The sequence below is a fragment of the Schistocerca gregaria genome, chromosome 1 (genome assembly GCF_023897955.1).
Source record: "Schistocerca gregaria isolate iqSchGreg1 chromosome 1, iqSchGreg1.2, whole genome shotgun sequence".
In the NCBI taxonomy this organism is placed as follows: domain Eukaryota; kingdom Metazoa; phylum Arthropoda; class Insecta; order Orthoptera; family Acrididae; genus Schistocerca; species Schistocerca gregaria.
The window spans coordinates 666,799,790-666,811,824 of NC_064920.1; the positions used below are offsets into that span (position 1 = coordinate 666,799,790).

General features: G+C 39.8%; 1 protein-coding gene across 1 annotated transcript in view; it reads right to left on the reverse strand.

Moving 5' to 3' along the window:
* Window positions 1-6,985: 6,985 nt before the first annotated feature.
* Window positions 6,986-12,035, reverse strand: part of LOC126362216 (protein CLP1 homolog) — a 63,769-nt gene continuing 58,719 nt past the window's right edge. The window contains exons 8-9 of the mRNA XM_050007860.1: window positions 11,538-11,663; window positions 6,986-8,393 (exon numbers count right to left, since the gene is read on the reverse strand). Of these exons, the coding sequence (XP_049863817.1) occupies window positions 11,552-11,663 (112 nt within the window). The 3' untranslated portion in view covers window positions 6,986-8,393; window positions 11,538-11,551. The remainder of the gene's footprint in view (window positions 8,394-11,537; window positions 11,664-12,035) is intronic.

The following is a 12,035-nucleotide window of genomic DNA, read 5'->3' on the forward strand; positions in this document are numbered from 1 at the left end:
TTTCAGTTCATGCCGGAACATGGCACATAAACAGTCTGATATTCCTCAACTAAGGAAACAGTTGTTGGACTCCATCCATTGAAATTGCTCTGGCTTGAGGAATTGAGATGATAGGATGACTGTAGCCATGCCACCGCATCATTCACATAGAGCTGCCTGCAAGAGCTGTGTGGGAGGTCACTTCCTGACACTTATACATCATCAATAAATGTATTGGATGAGTGGGTCTGGAGTTGGATTTTTGGAGTCCATCTAATGCTGCCGCATCCTAAGCTCCTGCTCTGCACTCTAATGCACAGCTGCTGCTAACATTTGGTCCCCAACCATCACTTGCATGGTTGATAATCTTAATTATACCTACAGCCACATGGGATATTATAATCTGGTGTCAGAGGTGGCAAGAAGCATCAGGTCTGGAGCTCCTGTGGAGATCAGCAGCAGCAGTATTTGCAGCACTGTCACAGTGCAATGGATGTACTTGTGTATTGCACTTCCCTTGGTTTTTTGGCACACTCTAAATTGATTATAGAAATTAAGAAAGAATGCAGGCACTGCAGCAGAGCGGGCAGTTATGTAGTCATAATTTAACTTTTACTTAATGAGTTAGCAAGTCAGAAAGAAAGTGAGAAAGTAGAAGTTCCAGTTAGTACTGCTCCGAAAGCCTTACAGCTGGAGTGTTAATCTAGTTATCCTGTTCTCTATAATGCCTCAGGAAAATGCAATGTTTTTTGAGAATCTGCAAGTGACAACTACTTTGTGAAAATGGAATGAAGGTTGTTCATTTATCAGGTGCCATGAAAAACTGAGGGAAGCAGGCACGTTTGACAATTATGGGTAGGTTATTGGAGTGCTATCAATTCGAGAACATGAGTTGGTAGTACAGTTCTACCAAGAATAGCATTCATCTACATCTACATCTACACTCCGCAAGCCACCCAATGGTGTATAGCGGAGGCCACTTTACGCTCCACTGCCATTACCTCCCTTTTCTGTTCCAGTCACATTTACGGAAAGAACGACTGTCTGAAAGCCTCAATGCGTGCTCGAATCTCTCTAATTTTACATTTGTGATCTCCTCGGGAGGACCAGAAACGCACCCTCTTGAAACCTGGCGAGCAAGCTACACCGCGATGCAGAGCGCCTCTCTTGCAGAGTCTGCCACTTGAGTTTGCTAGACATCTCCGTAACGCTATCACGGTTACCAAATAACCCTGTGACGAAACGCGCCGCTCTTGTTTGGATCTTCTCTATCTCCTCAGTCAACCTGATCTGGTACGGATCCCACACTGATGAGCAATACTCAAGTATAGGTCGAACGAGTGTTTTGTAAGCCACCTCCTTTGTTGATGGACTACATTTTCTAAGGACTCTCCCAGTGAATCTCAGTCTGGTACCCGTCTTACCAACAATTAATTTTATATGATCATTCCATTTCAAATTGTTCTGCACGCATACTCCCAGATATTTTACAGAAGTAAGTGCTACCAGCATTTGTTCCGCTATCGTATAATCATACAATAAAGGATCCTTCTTTCTATGTATTCGCAATACATTACATTTGTCTATGTTAAGGGTCAGTTGCCACTCCCTGCACCAAGTGCCTATCCGTTGCAGATCTTCCTGCATTTTGTTACAATTTTCTAATGCTGCAACTTCTCTGTATACTACAGCATCATCCGCGAAACACCGCATGGAACTTCCGACACTAACTACTAGGTCATGTATAGATATTGTGAAAAGCAATGGTTCCAATGGTCCCATAACACTCCCCTGTGGCACGCCAGAGGTTACTTTAACTTCTATAGACGTCTCTCCATTGATAACAACATGCCATGCTGTGTTCTGTTTGCTAAAAACTCTTCAATCCAGCCACACAGCTGGTCTGATATTCCGTAGGCTCTTACTTTGTTTACCAGGTGACAGTGCGGAACTGTATTGAACGCCTTCCGGAAGTCAAGGAAAATAGCATCTACCTGGGAGCCTGTATCTAATATTTTCTGGGTCTCATGAACAAATAAAGCGAGTTGGGTCTCACACGATCGCTGTTTCCGGAATCCATGTTGATTTCTACAGAGTAGATTCTGGGTTTCCAAAAACGACATGATACGCGAGCAAAAAACATGTTCTAAAATTCTACAACAGATCAACGTCAGAGATATAGGTCTATAGTTTTGCGCATCTGCTCAACGACCCTTCTTGAAGACTGGGACTACCTGTGCTCTTTTCCAATCATTTGGAACCTTCTGTTCCTCTAGAGACTTGCGGTACACGGCTGTTAGAAGGAGGGCAAGTTCTTTCGCGTACTCTGTGTAGAATCAAATTGGTATCCCGTCAGGTCCAGTGGACTTTCCTCTGTTGAGTGATTCCAGTTGCTTTTCTATTCCTTGGACACTTATTTCGATGTCAGCCATTTTTTCGTTTGTGCGAGGATTTAGATAAGGAACTGCAGTGCGGTCTTCCTCTGTGAAACAGCTTTGGAGAAAGGTGTTTAGTATTTCAGCTTTACGCGTGTCATCCTCTGTTTCAATGCCATCATCATCCCGGAGTGTCTGGATATGCTGTTTTGAGCCACTTACTGATTTAATGTAAGACCAGAACTTCCTAGGATTTTTTGTCAAGTCGGTACATAGAATTTTACTTTTGAATTCACTGAACGCATCACGCATAGCCCTCCTTACGCTAACTTTCACATCGTTTAGCTTCTGTTTGTCTGAGAGGTTTTGGCTGCGTTTACACTTGTAGTGTCTTGAGGCAATCATGGATTACATATGGGGAGTAAATGCTAAGTTCTGTGAACTCGCAAATACGGAAGTGAGAATGACACTACTAGCCATGAAGCAGAGCAGCAAGCATTTGATGGCTTTCTGATTTGATTGCCAGCAGAGTACTGCTCTAAGTAAGGCCAGAATCCCTACAGACTTCATCATTTGCAAAGACTGAGTCTTGCTCAAAGCCTAGGAAAAGGAGGAATGTTTTTCATGTAAAGGCAAAATACTACAGTTACAGATGAATGGGACACACTCCCCACTGCAATTGCTGTAGGAGACATGGCACGCCAAACAACAGTATGGGGGACATTTCCAGAGGCAGTGTGAAATGGATGTGAATGTGAAATAGATGTGAATGGCCCACGGATTGAGGTTGTTAAGATGGAATGGTGTGTCTGGCCACTGGATAGCACTCGCAATAAATTTGACTACTACAGTGCTTGGTGGCAGTGGCAGAGTTTTGTGTGGTGGGTGAAGGGTGGGGAATCAACTGTTTCTTAGATATATATTCACATATATCAATAATTACTACTCATTTGTTGTTTGGATCTGGCAATATGGGCCTACTCAAGTACAAGACATGTGGAGTGGGTAGAAGTAAAATAAGCACTGGGCTGCACATACGCAGATCTTTAGATTACCAGGAATAGCTTCCAGGCATGGACAGAAGTACTTCCCTGTGTGAGGAGTGGTTATGACACCATTCTCAAAGTATATTTCATAGTACTATATTAGGACAGCTCATCATCTTAAGTTTCACTCTATCGACAGCAGTTACATCTAGGCACTTGGGGACCCAGCTAAACTATGAGCTTGGTTCCTTTAGCTCCCCACAAAAGATCTCAAAAAAATGGGAAGATATTCTGCATTGTTGTTGGCACCAAACTGCTAGCAAATGAATTATTTGTTGCAGACATCCTGGCAGAAAATGAGGAACTGAACACAAGGAAATGTTTTGTGCAATGAAGTACACTTTATGTGATTCCGGTTTTATGGGGCCTGGGGAGTTGACAATTCTGGTAAGGAGGAAGTAAAGCTATTCATGGCCTCATTAACAGTTGGATGTAGTAGAAGTGGACTCACATTCAACAATGGAACTGCAGCTGCTCGTTTGTTAAAATTCTAAGAGATCAGACACATTCAGGGGCAAGTGCTAAAGCAAATATACAATTCGATGAAGACCTTTGATTCCTATCAGCTGAGGAATAGGGCAAAGCCTGACACTGCACTTAAAACGAAGTGGGGGAAGGAATCAGATGGCGCAGGCTATGAAACACTCACTGACGTGGAGAATGTTGTGTTGGGCAGTGTGCTCAGCAACTGGGTGGTCCAGCTGTCTATTGTCCATAGTTTGTCAATGGCCATTCATGTAGACAGACAGCTTGTTGGTTGTCATGCCCACGTAGAATGCAGCACAGTGGCAGAATACCACTGTGGAAGGGCTGGAAAGGATAGTGGGAAGGATAGACATCCTCCCACCACTGCCTACTCCTGCCTGGCCACAAACATCACCTATCCCTTCAAGGCAGGACTATCTGCAAAAACAATCATGTGATCTACAAACTAAGTTGCAACCACTGTGCTGTGTTCTATGTGGGCATGCCAACCAACAAGCTGTCGGCGTGAATGGCCACTGACACACTATGGGCAACAGACAGCTGGACCACCCAAGTGCTGAGCACGCTATGCAACACAACGTTCTTCACTTCCAATGACTGCTTCACAGCCTTTGCCATCTGGATTCTTTCTACCAACACCAGCTTTCCTGAACTGTGCAGATGGGAACACTCCACAATATACCACTACATTCCTGTAACCTGACTGGCCTCTACCTTTGTTAATCGCTGTATTTCACCCCCCTATCCCCTTATCTGCTCCCACTCTAGCACTACACTGCCTTCTATTCTAACAATACACCCACAGAGCTTTTACTTCTCTCCCCTCCCCCCTGGCATCTAACCTCCAGACTGCACATACCTGCCCTAACCATATGCCATTACACTGCTGTCCCTCCCTGTCCCCACTCCAACCTCCTCCTTACCTCCATCGCCCAGATTGCTGCTCCTGTTATGCACAGCTTCTTGTAGTCCAGTGTGAGTTGTGTGTGTATGTGCTTTCTACTTCAGAAGAAGGCCTTTTGACCAAAAGCTCACTCTGTTTAGCAACCTTTCTGTCGTGCCTGTCTGCAACTCAACATCTCCACTATATGGTGAGTAGCAATCTATCCTTTCATAATATTGTTATTATTGCGTCACAGATTTTTCATTGTTTAAAAAAATGTAGTTTATTTCATTACCAAATTATACATTCAAAAATGTACTGATTACATGTCATTAGACATTAAGGAGCAGTTAATAGAAAGTATATACATGTCACATATTTATTCACTGTAATTGGATGAATACATGAAGATATGCTCATGTCATACACACTATACAAGAAGTGGTCTTTGGAACATTGATGATGACTGACAGCCATTCAAAATTAGACTGAAATAAATTTGCTGAATGCGAAGAACTTGGTGTCTGCTATATTAGGTACAGATGTTCTACATGTTGGTGGCATATGAAAATTCATGTCGAACTGGGACCTGGGCCCAGATTTGTCGATGTCATGAGCAGTAAGCAGGAAATCCAATTTCGAGTCCCACTACATCACAAAGTTTCATGTCATCAACAGGTAGAACATCTGTACCCAATACAGCTGACACAAAGTTATTAGCAGTCAGCAAATTTATTTCGATCTGGTTTTATTATTGTTCATGTAACTGAATGGCCAATATGTTTCTGTATTGGCATAGAAGCAACAAGGCCATAGTTGGCAAGTGTACACACACACACACACACACACACACACTCACACACTCACTCACACACTGTTGATGTGACATCGACTTTATAAAGGTAGAAGCTTCAGTAGCTAGAGAACATAAAAATTTAGATAAACATTACATAAGTGGTACTTCATATTGTCACTTCTGATTTAAATTGAAAACTATTTCAACAATTTAATAATTACATCAATACAAAGTCTGTTGGCCATCAAAGTCCAAGAACTAAAACATTTCTTTTTGCTGAGAAGCAATTTAGCTATTTCCTCCAATGTGACTTCTAAATCTTGGTTAAGTTTCACATATATTTTTATATTTAAACATGACACCTTTGTCTCCAAAGAGAAGTTAAGAGTATTTGAAGTGGGACATAGAAATGAAGCTATGATAAGGTAAATATAACCCCAGGAATGACACACCTGAAACAGAAACTATGATTCATTTACACTCTCCTGAATTCACTTTCATCTACAAAACTAGCAATCTTAAGAACACATGTTACTAGGCATCATGCAATGAATTTGTACCGTTTATGACAAAATATTCAGTACACTGAGTCAGAAAATATTGTTATTAGAGATCTGCTTTATGTTGACATGATGGAAATGCAAGATCTGATATCTGCAGCACATGAGAGTTTGGCAACATTATCTAAGATAGAGCTGTAAAACATAGGTTTGAGGAGCAAAATAATGTGAATTGTTGGATTTTTTAATATGGGAACTGTCACTCTTTAGCAAAGAAACAACTGAAAGCTATGACACCACTTGTGTGAAAATGCATTTTTTGGCCTGGTTTATGTGAAAAGTAAATAAAGGACAAGATTAAAAATGATGGACATAATTTCAGGTTACACTTGTAAGGAATTCAAACTGACCGCAATAAGCTTGTTAATGAGATACAAGATAAATTTTTTCAATTTTTTTACCTGTAATACATGAAATCACCACCAATAACTTAACAATTTATTATACTTTATATTAGATGCAATGCTGTGTTGGATCAATAATTACCACTTCTGTTTTATTAAGGTGTAAAAACGGAACAATTGTATCCAAGGGTGATAGTTCTGGTTGTCTAGAATAACTAATCTTTTTTGTTGGTAGGACAAGGACATTATACATTCACAGCAGCCATCTTTTTCCTGTCTGCAAGCCAGCTAGAGTGAATTATATCCCACGTTGAATTAATAAATTTAAAAAACATTTGGAGCATTTACGAAGAACATTATCTGCATTATTTTTTTAGCAGGATGTTTTTTCCCCCGTGACTGAGTAAACCCAATAACAACCTTTTTGAATATTAAGATACATGTGTGGCATTTTGTACATTCGTTTGCCAGTTTTTAGTCATTTAATGTGTAGTTAGGTAAATGCAAAACAAAGACGACATTAACAAATAAGTGTTTATTTCATTTGTTTTCCAAAATTAATTACAAAAATATAAATACACAGATAGTCATAAATATAAATTTCATCACAGTGTAAACAGCTTTATGTACATATTCAATGACAACAACAAAATTATTTTAAAATCTTTGTACATAATTACCACCATATTACACTCTGTCTCTTATATTTATCTGAGTGATAAAAATTTATCTCAGTGTTACATTTTTGTACCAAGAGACATAGTAGCCCTGCATGAGACACACAGAGTTTAGTTATTACATTACATTTCCACACAAGAACACCAGTGAATACACCAATACACATAAGAACCAGCAGTATTACATTTTCTCCTGTGTAAGGAAAGTAAACAGGTTTTGTTCTCTCATTCCTAAGGAGAATAAAATGTTCTCATTTTTTAAATAATGTTTGCCAATGATCATATGCTAGAAAAGTCTAGATCCAGATAAATTACAACAATATATACAGTGTACAACACTTAGATATACCTAAATCACTCATCCTCAAAATGTACATTGTGTTACAGGTCATATTAGGCTTCTGATTCCTTTGAAATAGGAACAAAATCACTGTGCTACTCGAACAAATAAAGTGTGACACATTGTATAATGAATTCTGTGGACTGTTCCACACTTAGAAGACTCCATTTGAATCTTAAAGTGAATGGTACTGGGAGAGAGGAGGGGGAGAGTGAGTGCAAAATGTGTGTAAAATAATGTATTACACAGTTAACATACCATATAAATGGAAATAATTTTTGCATAACTCTATCCTCCTTCAATAAAATTATTTTTAATCCACTTTGTAAATCTCACAAACAAAAATGCAAACTGACAAAATTCACATATTTTTTATGCAAACAAAAGCTTTGTATTAAATGGTTCTGTGTCACTGTTGTTCTGCATGAACAGACTATAATTAGTGAACTACTTTGCTGCATTTTATTTTTAATGGAGTAAAAAGATGATGCACAATGGAACCTTCTTCACACTTTAACTGTGTCTATTTGGTCTAGTCTCTGTGTACAAGTAGTGACTATGTTACAGACCTCCAAAATAATATAAAAATTGTGGGTCACTGCACGTTAGAGGGAAAATACTGTAATTCTACTTGGTAATACTGTGATCCACTCATGTGTAGTGCATCATTCATAAAATGAATACATATTTTGCTTCTAAATGATATCTTATCACTCAAGGCTAAATCAAGTGCCACATAATTACTGATTATCACATTCATTATAACTTCAATTCTTTTCATCATTCTCAACAATTTGTGGCTTGCTTATTGCTGTCCTTGTGCCACTTCAATAGTCTCCAAGCTTTTGTAGTTTTGAACCCTTACTCCAAGTGACAAAACAATATGATTCAGCATCCACAGTTGGGTCTGTAAAAGAAATAACAATAAAAAATACAAAATCACCATTTATTAAAAATAAAATGAATGGTACAGGATTAAAACCTACAACCAGCACAATATTTTGACAAGTGGTATGTAAAGCCATGCCTCAATATACATTTAACTTGAAGAGCAATCACAGCCCGACTTTGAGAAATCAGCAGCGTGCATTGAAAGTTACTTCAGTTTTGTGTCTGATAAATTAAGAAACATTAACCTGATGGCACCACATAATCATATATATATAACTACAGCATCACTACTTCTAAATGTTATGCTACTAAGACAAGTGCTCTCTCATTATCCTCACACTCTTCCGTATTAGAACAATATGGTTCATGTTAGTTTACCATTGTTAATGGTTACTAAGCTCCATGTATATGAATTGAATTACTTAAAGAAATACAGAAACAAGGCACTTTTTAAATAGCTCATCATGCCAAGCCATGTTTTGGGCTTTCACCTATCTTCATCGGAGAAATAAATTTATACATTCATCAATACAACTTTTTACCAACTGCATTCTGAATTCTGCAGCTGCCTTTAATTCTGTAATTTGTGACTCCTTTCACTGACTTTATATGCACAATGCAAACACTTTTAGGCTCAGGGAATTAGTGATCTTAATGGTAGATACTGCTCACAGGGGGGAAAAAGCCATGTATATTAATGCACATCCCTTATATTACACACACTTACTTACCATGTACCAGTGCTATGAAAATGAACAAATATATATTTAAATAATTATGAAACTTCCTGGCAGATTAAAACTGTGTGCCGGGCCGAGACTCGAAACCGGGACCTTTGCCTTTCGCGGGCAAGTGCTCTACCAACTGAGCTACCCAAGCACGACTCGTGGCCCATCCTCAGAGCTTTACTTCTGACACTGAGCTGTGAGGACAGGCCGTGAGTCGTGCTTGCGTAGCTCAGTTGCCAGAGCACTTGCCCGCGAAAGGCAAAGGTCCCGAGTTCGAGTCTCGGCCCAGCACACAGTTTTAATCTGCCAGGAAGTTTCATATCAGTGCACACTCCGCTGCAGAGTGAAAATCTCATTCTTAAATAATTTTGTTTCACTGAATGTTGGGTGAAACCACAGATGTGAAGCTAATGATATAAACTAAGGTGTAAAAATTCAAGTTCCAACACAAAAAGTGATAGATATGAAAGCTAGTTCTGTCATGTGTGACTGTGTAAGAGCTCCCAACAAAGAGAGGTGTACTGAACATTGGAGTGTACTGGGTTTGAGTTGTTTATTTGAACCACAGTAACATTCTCTGTTTAAAGAAACTATGTGGTGACGGGAACAACCAGTTCTGTATGCTCTGAAATGTGAAAAACATCATAGAGGAACTGGCACTACCACGTAATTCACTTGATTAACATGTTTTGCTATAGTATGAACAGTGCAGACCAATTTAAGTGATTAATAAGATTACAACAATTACTTTATTAAATTCCATGAAGTCATATTTGAGAAAGAGTGTTCTAACCCACTGTGAACTACTAAAAGGAATGGTCCAACTCACTGCAAAATCGGAGGATGTGTAGAACAGTGGAACCATAATATGTGATTAAGATTGCACACAGATATGTGCATGTAGGACCAGCAGCTCAGTCTTTTGTGTGACTGTACAGGTCAGTGCTATGCCCCACATAAACAGTGAAGAGCTGTCAAACCACGTGGAAATATGTGAGCAAGTGTCGGAATTACTAGTCAATGTCAAAGTGCACAATATCAACAGGAGAGTGAGTTTGAACAGGGCAGAATGATTGTCTCCAGGAAACAGGTTTTTCATTAATGGGACACTGCAGCTCCTATAGGGCATACTACTGGAACTGGAAGACAGTCCTACACATCGATGTGTGCACACAAAGTGACCACAATGTAGAATAAAAACAAAGAGTACAGTCTCATTAACAGTGTTGACTTCATAGTGGATCACTGCAAAGTGTGTGGTCATGTCTGCATTGACAGTATACACCATATGCTGACGAGTTGACTTGTGGAATTCATGCCATTATGTTGGCTCCTACTGAAAAGATAGCAACAACACCTAAGACTGCAATGAGCTTGTGAACAACAGCTCAATGCTGGTGGATGGAAAAAAAGTGTTTTCTGATGAGTCCCACTTCAACTTGTCCAACAGCGATGGCTGTGTACGTGTTACAACACTAATGTGGTGAGTGCAACTGGGCAGACTGCATTTTGAGCGGTGTAGGAGACTAATACCTAATGTGATGGTTTGGAATCCCGCTGCCTATAACGAGTGACCTTGTCTCTTACTTTGTGAAGGCAGCTGGAACAGCATCCACCAGATCAGTAGATTTTATAGCCTGATGCACTACCCCACACGCAGACAGCTTTACATGCCATATTTCAGCAGGACAAGCTCCAGCAATGTGTGGCATGTTCTTTGAAGAACAGGTACCATTGCTTTCCTGAGCTGCATGTTCACCCGACAAGTCACCCTTCGAATAAGTCTGGGTTGATCGGCAACTTGTTCCTGCCGCCACTGGTGTTGCTTTTGAACACGCCTACCAACCATGTAGCAGTGTACACTCTGGCAACTATTCCAAGCCCTCTTTGATTCCATGCCATGATATCTGGAGGCTAAGATTGTAGTACGTAATGGCTTCACACTGTACTGCAGTCTAAAGTTCACAATGCATGTATAATTCTGCAATCCTAATCATCTGTGTATTGTCATGTCCCTCTATGGAATAAATTTCATTGTAACTGCATGTCGTCTTCTTGGTGTTCCAATTTTCATACACAGTAGTGTACTTTACAGCACCTGTTTTTGAGTATGTAGTGCAGTGAAACAGTGGGAGACAACTAGGAGCAACTGTCAAGTGCTGCAGGTAGGTTTTTCCATTAGGCACCTCTCAGAACTACAACAGTAATATCTGAATGTAGTGTTGTGTCTAATGGTGAACGTAAGAACCTTCACAGTGTCCACTAGCTGGGTCTACTACAGAAAAGAAAAGTTACTGAAATAGAAACCCCATCCCCCTCCACCCCCCACCTAACCAATCACATGCAACAGAGCCAACTGAATAAAGTCAGATGAAACGAAACAAAGGTATCTGTTGCAGTATGCGTAAAAAGAGTTACACATTTCCACTTACCGTAACACCTAATGTCAGTGGCTGTCCATGAACTGTACTTCAGATAATAGCAATAAAGTCTTAGGAAGTGGCCTCGGCTGGGGGCTCAGCACTGTCAAACTTTGCCTTTCCATGTCAACATTTGTTCTGGAACACACACAGAAGATATTTCAATCACGACTGAAATATATGCATTCAAGTACATGAGATTAGAATTTAATGAAATTGGAGCATACAGCACAACAAGATACTGTCTTTTACAACACATGTAATGGTGTGCAAAACTTAAGGACAAAAATAACTTTTGCATGATACGTCATTGCCAAGAAAGATAGCTTGACCATATCTAAAAAGAATCGTTACAGTATGGTGCAAAAGACGACTGAAAGAAATATGCAATTTGACAAGCAGAAACGACATTTTTATTCAATGACAATAATTATACTGAGGCCAACACGATTCACAATAGTTCCCTGGACATTACAAATGTTGTGACAGGGAGGTGTGTGATCACCATGG